General features: G+C 38.4%; 1 protein-coding gene across 13 annotated transcripts in view; it reads right to left on the reverse strand.

Moving 5' to 3' along the window:
* LOC116539304 (schwannomin-interacting protein 1) overlaps window positions 1–20,724 on the reverse strand; it is a 785,902-nt gene that overhangs the window by 11,617 nt on the left and 753,561 nt on the right. For all 13 annotated transcript variants that reach the window (XM_032262121.1, XM_032262100.1, XM_032262110.1 and 10 more), the window contains one exon: window positions 19,387–19,505. In XM_032262121.1, coding sequence (XP_032118012.1) covers window positions 19,387–19,505 — 119 coding nt within the window. The remainder of the gene's footprint in view (window positions 1–19,386; window positions 19,506–20,724) is intronic.

Here is a 20,724-nt window from a genome sequence, read left to right on the forward strand (position 1 = left end):
AAAAAAAAAAAGTAAGGAAGCCCCAAACCCAGGCAGAAAGGCACAGCCTGAGTAGGCAGCAAGGTTCTGCAGACTGCCTCCTGCACACAGAACCCCAGGGACAGAGACCCCAGGAAGCCACTGTGTATGTGGTGAATCCTGAAGCTTCAGGGCGGAGGTTGTCGGAAGTGGAAGCAGTCACAAAAGGTAACCCGGCCACGTAGCTGCCACATGCAGGACAGACTGCACAGCCAACGTTTTATCCTAGCCTTCTTTTGAAGAAGCTGAACACATTTCAATACTGTTTGGTGATAAAGCGTTTTTAAAGAAGTAGTTTTTCTAGCATTCCTCGTAGCCCCAGTCTCTATGTAAGCTTAGGGAAAGAAAAGGCAGAGGAGGCTCCTAAGCAAGAAGAGATCCCAAGGAAGCTAATCTAAGCCAGGTTTAGGGCAGAGGATGCTGAATTTCTCTGGCATTATTACTGCCATAGGGACAAACACCAGGAACAACTTACCTGAGATTTGACTTTTCAACTCCAATGATAGGAATGCTTTTTAGAAATTGCTCAGATCATTCATTTAAAGTGCTTCTTTTATTGAAAACAACACAGAACCCAGAAAGAGAAAATCTGATTTAACACAGATACCATAATTGTTATGGGTATGCACTGCCACCTATTGTTAAATTCCATAATTACTGAAAGTCCCAGCTTACGTTCCCTGTAAGAAAATGCAGCCGTTCCGTCAGTCTGCCCAGCTCTATTCGCTCCCCACCCTCAAGGCACACGCAAGGGGAGCCAAGCCCAGAGCTAGGGGTTAGAAAGCAGCATACCCCACTCTGATCATCTGAAGGTGCTTGGAGTCAGCTGAACTTAGGTTCTGAATCCTTACTTCTTTCTCCAGGCACATTACAAAAGCCCTATGACCCTCAGTTTCCACATCTGTAAAATAGGTTGAATAGTAGCCAACCTAATGTTATGCAGAAAGGATTAAAAGAGTTCGTTCAGAGCTTAGTGCAGGGCAAGTGACCTGTACATGTTAGTTGCTCTCCATTCTCCATTTATTGAAAACCTAAACAAAAGGAACATAGAATCTGAGAGGTGAAGTGACTCTCTAAAGTCACTTACTCTAATACCGCTTATCCTGTCACAATAATCCCTGAGACAACTCTCTGAGACAGCACATTGTCTATTAGGCAGCTTGTTTTTCTACTGAGCTGGGATTTGCCTCCTTTTAACTTTTATCCATTGGATATACATACTTAGACACACACACACATATACACACACATATACATACACATACACACACACATTTTTTTTTCCTGCAGAAATCTAACATGTTCAGGTTACCCTTTGATTTCATACAGGTTTAGAAATTTTAATGCCTGTTGGTGTAAAAAAATAAAATCAAACCCCTTTTAATAATAAAACTCGACCAGACATTGTGGCTCACGCCTGTAATCCCAGCACTTTGGGAGGCCAAGGCAGGTGGATCATGAGGTCAAGAGATTGAGACCATCTTGACCAATATAGTGAAACCCTGTCTCTACTAAAAAAAAAAAATACAAAAAAATTAGCTGGGCATGGTGGCTTGCCCCTGTGGTCCCAGCTACTTGGGAGGCTGTGGCAGGAGAATTGCTTGAACCTGGGAGGCAGAGGTTGCAGTGAGTCAAGATCACGCCACTACATTCCAGCCTGGTGACAGAGTGAGACTCTGTCTCAAAAAAAATAAAATAAAATAAATAAAATCATAATAAAAAAAACTCAAGATCCATGGGTTGAAAGATGATGGGAAAAAACTGCAAATAAAAACAGACACATGTTAAAAACAAACCCTAATTTGAATCTAGGATTATGTTGCATTTTCTATTTACTGAATTAAGACTTGAGAAGAAGTGTCTAGCTACTGGATACACAGATTTAAAAAATATAAAATAACCCCCAATACAAAATACAAAGAAAAATAAAGTTTACAGTGTCCAGAGATATACATTTTCACTCAGAAGAAAGTTTGATTATAAATTTTGTTGTCCTGCTGCCAAGCTGACTTCTTTTTGAAGGGTTAACCCAGACTTATATCAAACATCCCAGAGAGTCTAACTCAGGAAAGAAAAAAAAAAAAAAAAGAAAGAAAAGGGTTGGGGGGATTTAGAGTAGTCTGTGCAAAAAAAAAAAAAAAAAAAAAACGCCTCAGGTAGAAATTCAGAAAATCGCCTTAGTACCACATTATCCCCATGGGAAACTGAGGAGAGCTTCTTATAGGGTGAGACATAATTCCTTATAGTGGTAATCACCAAGAACGTTACTCTCAGGAAAAGGAAATTATATGACATAACAGCTAATGGTTCAGGGGGGATTTTAGTAAAGACATCTTAAAACAGGCTCAGGTTTCAAGAAGGATTTGTTTGCCTTTAGCCTTTAAGAGGATTTTAGGATGAAGTCGGCTCTCGGTGAAACTCAGCCACAGTTCCCAAGCAATCTGAATGGATGCATGAGGCCACCTGGGGCTGCTGATGACCTCTGTGTCCAGGATGAAAGAACAAATAACCCCTTTTCCAGGACCCTGCTCACCCTGGGAGGCATGGCTGTTCTTGAGGCTCACATTTGAAAAACTGAAATTCCTGGGAACTCTGTCCCTCACACGGCAGTGTATCTGGCCGCCCTCATAACCAGTCTTGCAATATTCAGGCTGCAGGGGTCCTAATTTACCTAGATCTCTCAAGCAGTCTGAGGTGAAAATAAAACATGATCCTCATCTTGTTAATTACAGATATAATTTCAAGGTATCCAATTCAAGGTTACTTGATGTTTCTAGTGGCATTTAGCAGAGCACTGTGCAAAGGCTGCTGGAAGTCAGCCTTGCCTGTTGATTTTATTTTTGAAAGGTCCGTCCTGGTTATCCTAGAAGCCTCTTCTCCCTTACACACCACAAGGCAATTAAAAACAACACTGCTGCCTGGAGCTACTGACAGGGGGCACCAGGGGTCTGGAAAGAGTGTGTCCTTGATGGAGAATGCCCAGAAACATGAAGAGATAAAGACTAAGTAGGTCTTTTGGACATCTCAATGTGAGCAGGAGTGGCCTCTGTGTGACAGTGCCTACTGGCCAGGAGCAGGAGGGCACTTGGTCGGGAGGCTGCAGAGCAACCACGTCAGCTTGGCATTTACAGTGAGGAAGGCTGTTATTTAGAAAACGCGTGTGCTGGCTTCCAATGACTGTTACCAGGGATACTATTAAAATATGCACAGAAATTGAGAGGATGGCAGAGATAAAAAGTTTTTGTTTTTTGATACAGAGTCTTGCTCTGTCACCAGGCTGGAGTGCAGTGGAATGATCTTGGCTCACTGTAACTTCCGCCTCCCAGGTTCAAGTGATTCTCCTGCCTCAGCCTCCCTAGTAGCTGGGATTACAGGTTCCTGCCACCATGCCCGGCTAATTTTTGAATTTTTAGTAGAGACGGGGTTTCACCATCTTGGTCAGGCTGGTCTTGAACTCCTGACCTCACATGATCTGGCTGCCTTAGCCTCCCAAAGTGCTGGGATTACAGGTGTGAGTCACTGCACCTGGCTGAGATGAAAAGTTTTTAACTGCAAAGAGAACATCTCAAAAACTCAGCCAAGTGGTAATATGATTTTGTATAAAGGTAATATTTCTTTCAAAACACAAGGACAAGAGCAGTTTGTTCCCTGGGAGAAACAATGGCATGGCCCTAAAGTTTGCTGGTGACTTCTAGAGGAGCAGTGGCCACTGTGCATTGGCCTTTGTTCTTGGCTTTGGGTTGGAATGACCGAGATTGGGCTGGTCTGAGGCCAGCTCTGAAGCCTGGAACTACTGCTTTTCTCTGATTTTAGGGATGGGAATCTCCCAGCACGTGCTTAAGACCACTAGTATCTACATATAAATGTTTAAGATTCATTGGTAAGATTTTTATCCCCTGACCACAGCACCTTAGTATACTTCACTTGAACTGATGCATTGAATTTTAAAGTATGTTCACTTACATTCTCTCCATAGGCTGTATAATCACCTGTGGATTACAGGCAAGATATCATTACAACCGAGAAGTCAAATCACTTGCCCCAGACCTGCAACAGCCTCTTTATAAAAATGGTCTCAATTCTTCCTCTTCTTATACCATCTCCTCTGTAATGTGACTCTGTAGCTTCTCCCATTGAGAAGTGGAGTCTATTTCCCTAGCCCTAGGACTCCTTGAAACTTGTCCTTGCCAGTAGAATGCAGAGGAAGTGAGGGTGTTCTAGTATCCCCCTCAGGGAGCCCTGCCACTACCCTCAGAACAGGTCCAGGCTAGCCTGCTGGCGGTGTGACTTTGTAGCAGAGTTCACCCACCAGTTGTCTCAATGGAAGCCCTAGACACATGTGAGAGCCCAGCCAAGAGCAGTAAAGACACCTCACCAACCTGTAGCTGACCCCAAATGCATGAGTAAGCTTGTCCAAGCCTAGCTCTGATCAGAACCACCCGGCTGACCTATAGGATCCTAAGTAGAAATAAAGGTTGAACACTGCATGCTACTGATGTGGGTGGCTTTTTTTTTTTTTAATTATGCATCATCATTGTGGCAATAGGTTACTGGCATAGGGTCACAAAGCAAGAGGCTACAGGCTGGACTTCTGATTTTAGAATCCAGTGGCCTTTCCCTTATACTGCACATAACCTCAGGTTTGGATTTATTAGATCCTTTCTGTATCTGGCAATATAATTTTAAAGGGCATATGCCTCCTATACGTGCTTATAATTTCAAAGCAATTGTATGGCTTTCCTTAGGAAACAGAGTGAAAGGGAATTTCCCATATGCCAGGGATTTCAAACATGCATTGCTCATTATCTGCCTATAACCAGTGTGGCATGAGAGCCATTGGTCCTGCTATGCCATTCATTACTCAATATCCCCCAACTAGTTTGTGGCTGGGTCATTAAAATATATTATTTCCATTTATTTTAAAGGATCTTTGATGCATTATTCAAAGATTTTATATGTAATGAAGAATCACCCATATTTTTATACCATATCTTTTTCTGTTTCATGAGAATTTCAAAAGTGATGAAACATAAAATATGGATTGTAACTACTCAAGGGAAGCTATAAACACATTTCATTTTTCTGAGAATCTGTCATGAAGAAAGAATGTGAGAATAATTGAGGTTTGGGTAAGCTTTAGATGTACTGCATGTGTGATGATGTCTCTATAAAATCTGTTCATTTAGGTTAAAATGAAGTATTGCTACTCCCTGCAAATTGTAAAATACTTTTCCCATCCTGCAAATTCTGCCCCTTTCCCTTCTTTTCCCTACTGACTGCTCCATGTTGATATTTACCATGAGAGTTACAGAAATGCCTATTACTACTTAAAAACAAACAAACAAACAAAAAAAAAAACAAAAAAAAAGGAAAGGCAAAGTTTCTGCTTCCCAATATTTGTTATGAAAATACATGCTATATTTTAGCAAATATTGCTGGTCCAACATAAATCATCACACACACAAGGACTATAAATGATTTTTATAACAATATAAGGGAGAGAAAAAAGAGTTACATGCATGCATGCATTCACTCATTCATTCATTCATTTGATGATCAGGCAACAATAGTTCCGTAAATTTCATGGCACCAATAGGCTGGTGCTGAGAAACTGCTGTCCCCTTCAGCCAGAGCACACACTTTCTCATTTGCTGCAGTCCCCAGTATTCTCTATTGCTTTTTATCTGCACTACTTCACTCATATGTTTCTTTTTAGCTCCTGAAGGCATTTTATGGTTCATGGCCCGTATATTAAGTGGATGCAAATAAAAAATTGGTCTTCTAACAGATACCAAGTGCTTGGATCATTAAATTACAATGTATAAATAGAAACGTGGAATACACAGAGCATCGGAAGGGACCTTAAGAAACACTTAGTAGAATCTCCCTGTCTTATATATGTAAAAATGCTTTTGCTAACCAGACATTAATAAAGCGTTAACCAGAAGAGTGAAAGAACAGGGAACTGCAGAAGGAAGGAGGTCTTGGTGAACTGAAGTCTGGGGGAATAAATGCAGGAGAGAGAGAAAAGCTGACCCTCCAGTACTTACGTGCCCACAGAAGCTAAGGGTAGTTTCTAACCATATGCCAAAGAGAGGACTGGAGAAGACATGATGTCTCTTTATACCCTGTCCTGACCCCACACCTTACAGGACTCAGGTGTTTGACGTCCTCAGCAGAAGCTGACGAATGCAGCTCCGAAGGTAGCTGGAGTGTGAATGGCCCTCTCTGGGTTTTCTCCTCCTAATCTTAGGCATACTCTCGTTTTTCTGCTTGCTCTTCTAAGACTAGTTCTGAACCCTTCCATCTGTACATGTTCACATGATGGCTGGTAAGAACACTAGCCATTCTGTGGTACCACATGGCCACAGAATCTCCTCACTGACTCAGGCAAATAATAGAAAAGGGAAACTACCACTCACCAGCTTTTCTTTGGAGAAGCATCCCCCCGTATCCTAACCCAACTCTCCAGAGAGCTATAAATACTTGCATTCCTCAGACAGCTGTTGGTTCTAATTCTACATCAGTGTCCATTTCCTTCACTAATGACCACTTTCATGTAATTAAATTTGGAATTATAGGATCTTAATGTTGGGAAAATGCATTTTCAACAGAAATGTTCTCTAGCGTGAATGAAAGATCAGAACGAGGCCTCTTCTGATACTAGAAATAAAACAGCCATCTCCTGTAGGCACCAAATGTTATCTCCTTCCATCTTAAATAAGGCCAAGTAATTTCCAAGTAATCTGTATTCTGAAATAAAAAGTTACTGTTTTTGAGCATCTACTGTGTGCCAGGCATTTTACTATTTTACCTCTAACTCTCAGGTACACATGAAGTCGGCACTGTTAATCCTGTTTCACGTATGAGAAAACAAAGCCTCAGGGAGGTTAAATTACACACTAGCACAACACTGGTGGTACTTTAGGAAAGTCCGTCTTGAGATGTCAGGGCACTTTAAAAAGAATAAAATAAATTCATTAATGGTAGCAAAAAAAGAGAAGAAAGATTTTAAAAAAAGAAAGCAAAACGAAACCAAACAAAAACAAAAAGCTGGCAACAACTTAAATGCCTCACATTAAAAGATTGATAAAGTATATTATGGTGAAATATATGATGGGTTATTCTGCAGCTAGTAGAAATACTAATCTTATGAATAAGATTAGTGCAATATTATTAGATTGGATGAATCTTATGAATAAGATTAATCCAATATTATTAGATTGGATGAAAGTTTCCAATGTACTGTTAAGTGAAAGAAAGTAGGCTAAAAATAGTACCTCTGCTATGATTCCAATTTTATAAACAAAAATATGGAGATACATGCATAGAAAAAAATGTCAGGAAATGTACTTTTTTTTTTTTGTGGTGAAAGAGATTCAGTTGGCTTTGGATTTTCCTTTTTTGAGCACCTCTGAGGTGCTACATATGGGCATTTGGCAGGAATTTATTTTTATTTTTTTGAGAAAGAGTCTCACTCTGTTGCCCAGGCTGGAGTACAGTGTGCAATCTCGGCTCACTGCAACCTCTGCCTCCTGGGTTCAAGTGATTCTCCTGCCACAGCCTCCCAAGTAGGTCAGACTACAGATGCCAACCACCACGCCCAGCTACTTTTTGTATTTTTATTAGAGAAGGAGTTTCACCATGTTGGCCAGGCTGATCCTGAACTCCTGACCTCAGGGGATCCACCTACCTTGGCCTCCCAAAGTGCTGGGATTACAGGCGTGAGCCACTGCGCCCAGCCTTGGCAGGAATTTAAAAAAGAAAAGGAAAGAACATGACTGAGTTTATGATTCGCATTTGTGTGTTGGAGAAAAGGTGAGTAGATCAGTGTTTGACAGCTGGCAGAGGATGGCTGTGTGTCTGACTCAGCCGTGTCTATGCAGGGACTGACTCACACATGAGTCAGGCTGGGCTTCCGTTTTTGGCAGGGTGCTGGGGGTGGTGGGAGATCCGTGGGCAGCAAGAAACATGCTTTATAAGTGAACATTTCTGTGGATGGACTCTGATTCAACTGTTGACATCCCTCCTCAATCCAGTCTCGAGCTCATTCTCCCCTTGGATCTGCAGTAAATTATAGACTCTAACGTAATTGATATAAATTTAAATGTATTTTTAAAGCCAGGCTGCCTATTTATTCCGCTCAGCCCAGACAGAGTTTAAACTTCTATCTGCCCCACCTGCTAACGAGTTTTGGCTATTGAAGCAATGAAGGTTCGAGAAAATACTTTTCCCCTTCCAGACTTCTGAAAATGTTCATGCAGACGGGGTAAAAACATGGCAGCGGACAGTCAGTGCCTGTGAGTGTTTCTGAGGTATACACCAAAGTAGGCGGAAATCTTAATTGCAAATTATTTTACTCTTTTGACCAATGAAGCACTCCTTTTACCACATTTATGTTCATGTTTAAAAACATTTTAGGGCCGCCATTTAGGCTTGGTTCCATGGTAAGCTTCATCTCAAAAACATTGGCTTTCATGATTTAGTTTGTGACTGTCTGAATTCTAAGCAGTTGTGAGAAAGAATGCAGTGGATCATAGCATTGCATTGATTCTATGAAGAATGGTTATTTACATTTTGCCGTATTTATTTATTTATTTATTTATTTTCATTTTTTGAGATGGAGTTTCGTTCTGTCACCCGGGCTGGAGTGCAATGGAATGATTTCGGTTCACTGCAACCTCTGCCTCCAGGGTTCAAGCAATTCTCCTGCCTCAGCCTCCTGAGTAGCTGGGATTATAGGTGCCCACCACCATGCCTGGCTAATTTTTGTATTTTTGATTCTATGAAGCATGGTTATTTACATTTTGTTGTCTTCATTTGTTTTTTTGAAATGGAGTTTCACTCTTGTTACCCAGGCTGGAGTACAACGGCATGATCTCGGCTCACTGCATCCTCTGCTTCCAGGGTTTAAGTGATTCTCCTGCCTCAGCTTCCCAAGTAGCTGGGATTACAGGCGCCCACCACCATGCCTGGCTAATTTTTGTATTTTTATAGAAACTGGGAGTTTCATCATGTTGGCCAGGCCAGGCTGGTCTCGAACTCCTGAGCTCAGGTGAGCTTGGCCTCCCAAAGTGCTCAGAATTACAGGCATGAGCCATTGCGCCCGGCCTAAAATTTGGATGTATTTCAGTTGCTGTACCTCAGGTAGGTGGTGGCATGATTGCAGTAGTTAACCCTATCAGCCAACAAACCAGGTAAAAATCCCCAAGGAAGAGGTGGGCACTGGTTGTCCACTCATGCCTTCGGATAAGAACAGCAGAGCTCCAGCACCAAACCCTGCAGATGGAGGGACGATGGCTTGGAAGGTAATGTTCTCCATCTCCTGATGGCCCAAAAGCTGAGACATGACAACCCTCAGGTAAAGTGGTTAAGTGGAGAGCTGGATTGTAAACGTGAAAAAGTTTTAGGACTACTTTTGCCAACGTATTTCACCCTTTCTTCTTCTTTGGTGTGCACAAAAGACATATGATAAAAGCACATGTCCAAACAAGTATAAAATGAGACTTTCAATAACTAAAATAAAAACTCTAAGTATTAAGAAGGCATGTGCCACTGTTAAAATGGCAGTGGTTTTTCTTTCTTCGTGGTACATAAAAGAACTATTTGTTTTACAATCAATAGTGTCTAAGAGTAAATAAAAAGGATAACGAAATACTGTCGTAGCACCTACCTATGCAGCACTGACTCTCGTCCAGGCACCCTTCTGAGTGCTTAACTGGTCTTTCTCACAGTAACCCCATGAAGTTGACACAGTTACTGCCCCATTTTACAGACAAGGAAACTGAGCCACAAGTGAAGTCATTATTAAGTGCTAATAAGTGTCAGAGTCAAGATTTCAAGCCAGGGCCTCTGGCTGCCAATGCCCTGCTCCTACCGGTGCACCATGCTACATTGCCTGCCTAGTGAACAGACCTGAAACCTGCTGATGAGTGAAAAAGCACGGTGATTAACAGAGCTTGTGGATATACCATCTCATGATAGATGGTGGTGGAACAAATACAAATCCTGGAACAGTGATTGTCTCTGGTGAGAGAAACAGAGAGACTGGAAGAATGAGGGACAGATATGGCAGGATCTGAGCTTTTTATAGTGTTTTCAATGACACTGATTTTCTAACACCATACATAAATATTCTGTCCACTTAGAAAACATTTCACAAATTATAGCCATTGGATCTTATTTTCCTCTTTGTAATCTGTTGGTTGTACTAATGGTTTCTGTTCTCATCAGAAATCTCTTCCATGGTTTGTTTTGTTTTGTTAAGAGACAAGGTCTTGCTGTGTTGCCTAGGCTATCCTCAAGCTGCTGGGCTCAGGGGATCCTCCCATCTAAGCCTCCTGAGCAGCTGCGACTACAGGCACATGCCACTGTGCCTGGCCTTCCATGGGTTTTTAATGCATGCAATAATCTGAATGAGAACAATCCAAGCAGGACACAAAATGTTACAACAGGATTGAGTAAAAGGATGGTGTTATACCTTAGATGACATGGCTCACCTGCAGTCACTGAGAATGTCTTGTAGCAGCAGTGAATGCTTTTGCACACTCTCAATGAAGCCCTGTCACATGAGCTCTGTGTGTCTAGATACATGTGTGGGACCACTGTCCAAAGAGAATGCAAACTGCAATAATAAAGTCATCATAGTTTGTCAAAGGTGATGCACCAATGAAAAATAATTCCTGGAAGTTCTTTTAATTAAACATTCAGCTGTCCACTAGAGCCATTTTTAAATATAAAATGCAGCCCTGTGGTCTTTTTCTTTCCACCTCCCCCTCTTTTGCAATAGCTCAGGCAATTGAATTCTCATTGGTGATAAAAAAAAATTCATAAGACAGGGTACAGCTGGTTATGCCTCTAGCAAGATGTCAAATTCAGCTTGCACAAAATTAATTGCACCTAATTAAACCAGGGTCATTGGCGTTATTGTAAAGTGAGGCTATTTATTAGACAAAGAAAATTTCACAAATACCAATTTGCTTTTCTTTAAGGTTTGTGAAGGAGAAGAATTGCTTACATAATTAAATTTGTTTTGCCATTTTAATCTTATTACTCCTCAAAAGATCCTTCAAATCTTGCTTCACTTTTGAAATTGTATAATATTTTAGAATACTGGAAATAATCCTTGGAGGAGGGCATAAAAGATGATAGTTTTTTTTGTAGATTACTCAGGGGTTTTTCAAATAGTATTAAAAAAAATTAGTCATAAGCTACCATTTGCAATGACACACACCTTGGAACTACTTATATGAAGCGTTTTTAAAGCAACTCTTTAGTACATATGCATGACATTAATATGAAATTTTAAAGCTATGTTGCATGTTATAAGTAGGTTGCTAGAGAATGTACCTATTGTTTCAAGAAAGATGCCACAGATGGGCAATTTCACTGAGTTGGAACAAGATGACCTCTTTCCTCACTAACACTGGGCAGATATAACCATTCTGCTTACTTCTTCCAGAAAAGTATACAAAAGTTATTATTGTTAGAGACAAAAGGATGATTGACTTTCGAGACAAAAGGATGACCGACTTTCTTGGCAAAATGATTCTGGTTCAACCTGTGAGTCTGTGGCAGATTGTATATACAGGTTCCCAGTTCCTCAGTTTTAAAGCGCCTGTGAATCCTATTTCTCTGAAGTCTTTCTGGATTCAGTGTTATTGGTCTAGTTGATAACAGCTCCCTGGTTAGGGTGCCCCCCACTCCTTGCCCTCCAGCCCAAACACAAAAGGAGATGGCAGGTGTCCATTATTGGCCTTGTCTCAGCCATTTACCAATAAATCTATAAGACCATGAAAAAAATGAGTTTTGATTGGGGGATGTTAGAATGGTTGAGTTAACTAAACAGTAATCATTCAAAGTGACTGCTCAAAATTCTCTGAGGAATTTCTGTTTTTCATACTCTTCAGTGTTTGGAGAAAAATGGAATAGCCTATTTTAGGTTACATCATCCCATTGCATACTTTATAAAAAAGACTGTATTCTACTGTATTTATATTTATACGTATGTAAATAAGATCTCTCTTGTGGCAAGGTAAGAAGAAGAGAGGTGAGAATCAAATTTATTTTGTGATTACTTGGAGAAAAGGAGAAAGAAGGCAGAGAAAGTTTTCTCCACAATATTAGGTCAGGTTGTAATGTTTGAGAAATAAAAGATTACCTAGATATCTATTAATAATGACTATTCTATCTTGTGTTCCCACAGCAGCTAAGCCTGTTTCTACTCTTTTAATACATTAAGCTATATAAGCTCATAAGCTGAAATATAATGCTAACTGATAGTTTGCCCAATGAAAACATATTTTATAGGAAAGTGCTATACTAGTAATAATAGAAAAATATTTTTTCAAGAATATTACTAAACCTAATATGACTAAGGTTCTTAGAAACCTTATTTCAAAAACAGATAATTCATTTTTCTCAATTCTTTTCAAGCTTTAAAAAACTTTTTACAGAAACACTTTTAAACAGAAAAAATGATAAACGTTATACAGTTTCAGTTGGATAAAGGCTGATAATGTGTGGATTAGCAAATTTTAAAGAAAAAAATGACACTCCCTTGCCTCATTTCAGTATAAGTCAAATTTAATTAGTTGAGTTACGAAGCAACATCAAATATTATTTTGCTGCAGTATTAGGCATGAAATGTCTTTGTGGGATTATTGTAAGCCTAGCTTTGATTTAATAGCTTGTCACTCTTACGAAGTGCTTTAAGAGATAGTAACATCTAGAAAAATCCAGTGGGGCTAAAACCCAACAGACAACTGAGAGGAACTCACGCTCACAGGAACAGCTGAAACTCCAGTTTTCCCAGACCCTCATGTTACTTGATAATTTCTCACATACTGTGTATGAAGTTAGTTTTTACAGGCAAATATACAACTTTTAAAAAAACATAAAAAGAATTCTACTCATTTGCCAAAGATCCCACTCACCTCAGTAGGCTCTGCCTTAAAAAGTAGTTTACCATTTAGGAATCCATTGCATGGTCAACTAATTTTAATCTTCAGCCTCATTTAAAATTGGGCGTTGAGTTCTTCAGAGTAGTACATTCATGTCAGATATACCTGGTTTTAACCTTATTACTCCTCAAAAGATCCACTTAAAATCTTATTACACTGTTGAAATTGTGTACTATTTTATAATACTAGAGGTAAACCTTGAAGGAAGGCATAAAAAATGATAGGCTTTCTGTAAGTTACCTAATGGCTTTTCAAGAATTTTATCCTACATTATTACTGATTAGAAGGATGACAGTCAGTCTTGGCAAACTTTAAATTTACAGGGACAAAGTGATATTTCTTAGAAACATTTAGTCTCATTATTAACCATCATTCTGACAGAGATCGTGTTCTCAGTCATCATGGTCTCAGAGGATGATCTCATCCCAGAATGTGGAGATGAAAGTATCAGAAGGAACAGGATATAAATAATCTTCCTTATGGTGAGTCAACAAGTGTAGCTTGTTATGAGCTACTGTGAAATACATATGTGTTTAGATAGCTGTTGTCTTTGCAGGGAGCAGATGACTCAGCGATTTTCAAATTCTGCTCTACCAGAAGAGTTTTAGGTAGGCTTCAGGGACTTGTAGAGGAAGGATGGAGAGAGAGGTACCAAAGGGGAGGGTTGGAAAGGGGCAACTAGGATGGGGGACACATTTTCTGGGCAGAGTATCCCAGTCCCTCTCCTTCAGTCCTCCTGAACCCAAGGAGTGGGTTTCCACACAGGGTTTTAGTCGACATATTTCTGCTATTAAAAATCGTAAAAGCCTTCTAGTTAACCATGGCATATTGAGCACAAGTAACTACTCTCACTTCTGAAATCCTACTAAAGTAATATTAAAGAAAAGAAGAAGGCATAAATCTACATGGGCAAAGAAAAAGGAAATGGAAACAGCATGCAAGAGATTTTGATGAAATTTTGGAAGATAATATGCAGATGGGTGGGGGGTATTTGACTCAACTACCTCAATCTACTATGTGCCCACAGGGAAGGTGGGTAGAGGAAGCACAGGCATTTCCACTGCAGAATCCTGGAAGTGCTCAGGTACCTGTGAAAGCAGGGGAGTGAAGTAGGACTGAACACAAAGAAGGATTGATTTAACACCTGAAAGGACCCTCTTGCCCTGCAATCTGCCCTGACCACCTCTGACCTGACAGAATCTGGAAATTTACTGTCTTAAGAGACTGAGACTAGAGCATGCTTAGGTGGAGCTAAGGTGGCAAAGAGGTGCTTTACTGAAATCAAGGAAATGAAGTAAAATTTTACATGCTATGGTTCCTAGCTTTCCCCTACTAGAGTCTTAAAACATTGGCAGCCAGGTTTAAAATGCCTTAAGATGAGGTTGGAGGGTTTCTCTCAGCTGCAATTCATAGCCCAAGAGAAAAGACCCCTAGATACTTTGAATTACATGTATCCCAATGAAAGAGCTGTGTCCTTCTTCAGGCATTCTAAAGTGAAGTTCACCAGTAATTTGTTCAACAAATATTTAGTGATTATGTATTAGACACTATTTTAGGCAATAGTTACAGTGGTGAACAAAATAGAGACAAACCCCTGCACTCTTAGAACTTATATTTTAGAGCTAAAGAATGGATTAAAGCATTCTTTAATGCTAGGTATGCCAACTAGCCCCAACCACAGTTCATAAACAGTTTTTAGTGTCTTATACTTAGTTATTGGTGGGCAGAAAGCAAAACAAACAAAAAATAAACTCAGAAAAAGTCATGATAGACAAGAGATCAGAAGAAAACATTTTAAACAACTTAATTAAAATGAATACTTTCAGCGAAATGAGAAAATATCATGCCAACAATTTTGAAAACAAAGAAAATGGACACATTCCTAGAAAAATACAACTCATCAGAACTAATTTGAGGAAATAAAGAGCACGTATAATATTATAACCACTTAAGAAATGGAAGCTCTTGTTAAAGCAAATAAAATAAACATCAGGCCCAGAGAGAAATGAGTCCTACCAAACTTTATAGAAACAGGTCATAAATATATTACATAAACTTTTGTTAGACAAAATGAAAGAGGGAATAATTCCCAACCCATTTTTAGGCCAGCATAATCCTGATACTAAAACCAAACAAAAATATCAGAAGAATACAATAGATCCATGTCAATCATGAATATAAACTTAATAATCCTAAACAAAATATTATAAATAAAATATGAATGATATTTATAATTTATTTATTTAGATTTTATTATAATATTAGTACCTGAAAAACTATAATACTCCAACAGTATCTGAAAAAATATAATACTCCCCAACCAGGTTAGGTTAGACTGGGTATGCTAGCATCATTTAACATTCTGAAAACCTATAAATGTAATTCATTAATTCATCTAATAGATTAACAGCATAAAATTGTACTTTTTCTTCACCTCAACAGATGAAGAAAAAACGTGATAAAGTTAAGTAACCATTCGTGATCAAAATTATTTGTAAGTTGTAACTGGAAGGGAACATCATTAACCTCATAAAGAGAATCATTAAAGAAAACACAAAATTAACATCATTTGAAATGGGAAAATAGTAGAAACATTTCATTTAATATGAGAAATGAGTTAAGGATTCCAACTACTCCTATTTCTAATCTTCACTGTATTAGGGTACCTACCCAATGCAATAAGACAAAGAAAGAAACCAGAGGCATGAGAATTGGAAACAAATAAAGTTGTCATTATTTGTAGATGATATAATTGTTTAAAAATCCCAAGGAATCTACAGATAACTTTATTAGAAACAACAGGAGAGTAGAGAAATAATAGGAGCAGTAACAAAGTGGCTGGATATCATACTAGTATACAAAGTTAATTGCATTTCCATTCACCAGCAGCAAATGAGAAAACATTACTGAAGAGAATTTAAGATATCAGAATAGCAAGTATCTAGAAATAAATATAACAAAAGCTAGATGTGTAATATCTCTAAATGGGAAATTATAAACCCTTATTAAGAAATATATAATAAGATCTAAATAAATAGAGAGGCAGACTATATTCATGGATAGAAAGACGTGAAAATGTAATGCTTCCTAGACTGGTCTATAGAATCAATGCAATTACAGCCAAAATTATGAGACAGTATTTTGTTGAACTTGATTATATTATTTAAAGTTTATGTAGAGGAATTAAAAAAGCCATAACAGTCAGCATACTTGTAAAGAAAAAGAATAATGAGAAGGACTTTCCTGTCCAGATATCAGAACTTATTTGGAAACAATTGTAATTAAGACTATAGATTTCCTGCTGGGATAGAAACAATAAAATAGAAGATAGTTCCATTAATATACAGTATATATGAGAGTAAAAGGTTTGTTCAATAAATATGATGAAAAAATGGCCTATAAGGAAAACAATCAAATTTGACTTCTCCATATCATATCAAGAAATCAACTTTTGATTGAGTGCAGACTTTTAAAACTCAACTCTTTCAACTCTTGGTAGGAAATCTAATGAATGTCTATTGGATCTTCGGGTAAAAGAAAATTTCTTATACAAGATACAGGAAGCCATTGATTAGAAAAGTTTGATAAAATTCACTATGAAATTAACCCATAAAATTAACTTACGGTCACAAAACACATATTAAAAAAGTGAAAAACAAGTTATAACCTGGGAAAAGATATATGCAATTCATACAATATATTTAAGGATTTGTATCATGACTGAAGAACTTTGATAAGTCGATAAAAAAAAGCATAAAGAATCCAACATAAATTTGGTATAGGACCCAAACAGATATTTCGCAGAAGAGAAAACAAGTATGGCTAATAAACCCAATATAAACCATTTTATACCTATTAAAATCACACAAATTTAAAAGAAATTGGCAATATCAAGTGTCAATAATGTTATGGATCCACAGAATCTCTGAAACATTGCTGGCAGGAGTATAACTTGTTGCAACCATTTTGGAAAACAATTTGACATTATCTTCTAAGTGTGAACATTCATGTATTTTCCTAGTAATTCCACTTCTAGGTATGCACCAAAGAGAATCTCTTGCATATGTACAGCAGAAGACATGTACAAGAATGTTTATAAGTAGCACTGTTTACAAGAGCAAAACTTTTGAAACAATCCAATGCCCATTATCAGGAGAGTGGCCAAATAACTTGTGGTATATTCAAACATTGGAATACAAATGCAGTCCTTGGGGGAAAGGGAGGCAATTCTAATTTCAGGACAAAGAAAATAAAATTTCTCAAGTAATTATAGTTTACTACATGGTTCAGTGAGAATAATGCATGGTCTTAATAGCGTAAACATTAAATAGCTACTTGACCCTAAATTGTGAAATAACTATAGAAGAATAGAAGAGATGATAGTCTTTGGGAGGGCTCTAAGAAAGAGCTAAATCCCTATTTTTTAATAGTAGGTACTCTGATGGCTAAAATAAAAACTAAGGAGACAGCATTTTATTTAGAGATATGTAAGTAAATACCAGAAGAAAGAGTTGAGCAGTGAAAAGCTATTTCTGGAGAGTGGGACAAGGATAGTATAAATATACGTGCAGTATACACATACATACATACACACAGACACATATACATCCATGTATACTATGTGCATATACATATATACGGATTATATATATGTACATAGGTATATATGTGTGTATATGTATTATACATATAATATATATATCTTTGATTTTCAAAACCAAAACCTCTCATTTGTAACAGATGGATACAACATTGCTTAACAGGGAGACCGGGCTTCTAGAAGAAGATATTTTGGCACTCTGGGAAATATTAGAGTGCAGTAGCAGAGATCTATAAGATTTGGTCCAATGCTCTCATTTCACAAAAATGAGGAAAACGGACATGGTAAAACTAAGTAAATTGTTAAAGTCTCAAAATTAGAAGTGTACTAGGACTAATCCTCAGACCTCCAGGTTCCTAGGCCAGAGCACTTTCTGCCACATCTAACTGAGAGGGGAAAGAGGTGCTCCCAAGAGAAAGGAGAGGGCTGACCGTCTAGTTCTGGAGGGATACATAGAAACACAAGGGAATATTCTGAGACAGAGCTGGCACCCAGCTGAGGATGAGATGCTGGAACACTGCCTGGTGAAACTGGAGCTCTTGGATGTACTGATCTGCCTGCAGTGCCTCACAAATAGGTGTATGTGTGAGCACGTGTCTGCTTTCTGATTTTTGCTGATTTAGAATCTCTCAGGATCATACAGTAGTACAAGCTTTATTGAAAACCAGATGGAATAAAGATAGATATTTTTAAAATGCCTAGTTCCAGGCCTCACACGAAGCAGAGACATAGAAGAAATATGCTGGTTAAATGGATGCATAACTACTAAAATTTGTTTCCAATGCCTAGCTTAAGATGGTAAAATAACTGAGTATTTTAACAGAGTATATTTGCTTTTAGCCAAAAGGAAGACTGAAAGCAAACAGACATCTGGGGAGTGAAGGGAGACCATGAAAATGCTGATAGGTCATCAGTTACTCTCATCTGAGTAAAAAATGTTTTATGTGCTTTCATCACTCAGAATATCCATATTTGTAATACCTAATTTTGCAGACTGTCTATACTTTCACTAATCAAAGTAGCCTATGGAATGGAAGCATGAATATCACAGCTGGGAGCTTCATAGAAATGGAAGATCTTGAAACCCCACCTAGATCTATTGAATCAGAGTCTTCATTTTAAGAAAATCCCCAGATGATTCATAAGCACATTAAAGCTTGAGAAACTCTGGCCTACAGCACTGTTTTTTTTTTTTTTTTTGGATAAAATTATAATTTAAATATATCTTACTTGGAATTAGAAGCTATGCAAATGACCAATAATATCCTGAAATAAATTATGATAAAGAGTAATGATATCCTGAAATAAATTAAGATAAAGAAAAACCACCTGGAGGACAGGTTAAGAACTGTAATAAACATTGAATGATCAAAGGGAATTGTATGTCTCAGTTACGAGTATTTATTGCAATCAAATGTATCAGAGGGGTGATTCCGGGTGATCTGGGACTGCTTAATGGCAAATTTGGTAGTCTGCCACATGTCTCTAAACATAAGTCAGCTTGCTTAGGCATGTGGCTTGATTCCTCTATCAGTGTACAAAATCAGTATTGGGTCTAGAAAAAAATGGAATATAAAAATCTGACCTCAAGTAGCTAGCCAATGAGCCAATGATAACAATAACAACAACAAAGAAACCAACAAACAAGTGGGGAAGGGTCTGTCTAAAATCCAAATAAAGATGGCAGTGTTATGCAAGGAAGATAAAAAACTGCTAGAGGATTTAAAGGCTATTTTATTATTAGAATACTCAAGTGACAAAATCCACGGGGTGTATATCAGAAATTCAGCTCAAAAGAACACTCACCGGGAGGAAAGGCTTGGCTTCCCACTTTTGCTACAGCTGGTATAAATTCCTGGGCCATCATCAAAGAAGCTTCCAAGTGCCAACTTCTGTCTGATAGACTCTCTCTCATTCTTCTGTGCCTAAAATTTCAAAAAAATAAAAAATGCTGATAAGTGGGCAGATATATCACAACCACAGGCAGTCTAACTTGCTAAGTTTCTTAGAACTGTAACATTAGATGAAAAACAAATAAATAGGCTGCAGCACAAGAGCATTTGAATTATTAAAAGCTGAAATTTTACCAGTCTCTTCTGGCTTGAATTTCAGTTCTTCAGAGCCCATTCTAATCTCTAGTCTAAGTAATCACCATCACGGTGCTAAATGATTTTCACCAGGATAGAGCTAGATTATTTGTCATTGTAATCTTTCTTCTTCTTACCTGCTAGGTATAGGTAAAGTTGTGGAGGGCAAGTACTTTCTCCTGAATCAAATCACTTTGATCTCAAATGCGGCCTTTCCCTGATCTTGTCTTCTCTCTTCTTTACATGTCCCTTTAGCCAGCCCATTTTCTCTATGGCAAGAACAGTAGTTCACTTTGCCAACATGCAGCCCCTGGAAGCTGGCAGATGCCACAATAAGGCCCAGGACAAGACAGACATAGCACCTGCCTCCATGCAGCTTACAGTCTTGTTGGGGACTGCTGTTTCCGTTCAAGGGCTAGCTTCATCTCACCAGGTTTTAGAATGTGAGAAACCTTAACAAAAATGTCTGGAATCACTGGAGAATTCTAATTGGACCCATCTGTTTCATATTTTGAAGGGAGGTCAGGTCAGTGTGCATAGAAAAAAGATTTGGTAAACTACACTACCATGATCATTTGGATGTTTACAATGCTTGGCTTCCCATTAAACACCCCATAAAAACTCACCATGCTGAACTTTTAAACCCTTTAAACAACAAGAGAGAAGGTTAAAAATGATTTCCTTAGTTAAAATGAAACTACTACAAAAAACAAACCACATGAGTCAAATATCCTAGGCTGAAGATGAAATTTTAGTTTTGTGAGATGACAAAGGCTTTGAGAAGTACAATTTGATGCACTGAGCGAGGGTTTGAAGACCACACTGAACAAATTATATTACAAAAGGCAGGTCATGTGACTGGGTGTGGCTACTAAAGGCCTGGTGATGCCTTCATTCTCCTAGTAGGAGGCTCTGGAGCATCACTGTATCACAGCGACAAAATGCACAGCCTGTTGTAAGGGTGTGCTGAAAATAATTTCATTCCCAAGTGAAGGACAGTATAAAATAGGTTAAGGCTGCTCTGTCTAATGTGGTAGTTATGAGTTTCATGTGGCTA

This window comes from Sapajus apella, unplaced genomic scaffold (genome assembly GCF_009761245.1).
Source record: "Sapajus apella isolate SASKATOON/1434 unplaced genomic scaffold, GSC_monkey_1.0 scaffold4, whole genome shotgun sequence".
NCBI classification, from domain to species: Eukaryota; Metazoa; Chordata; class Mammalia; order Primates; family Cebidae; genus Sapajus; species Sapajus apella.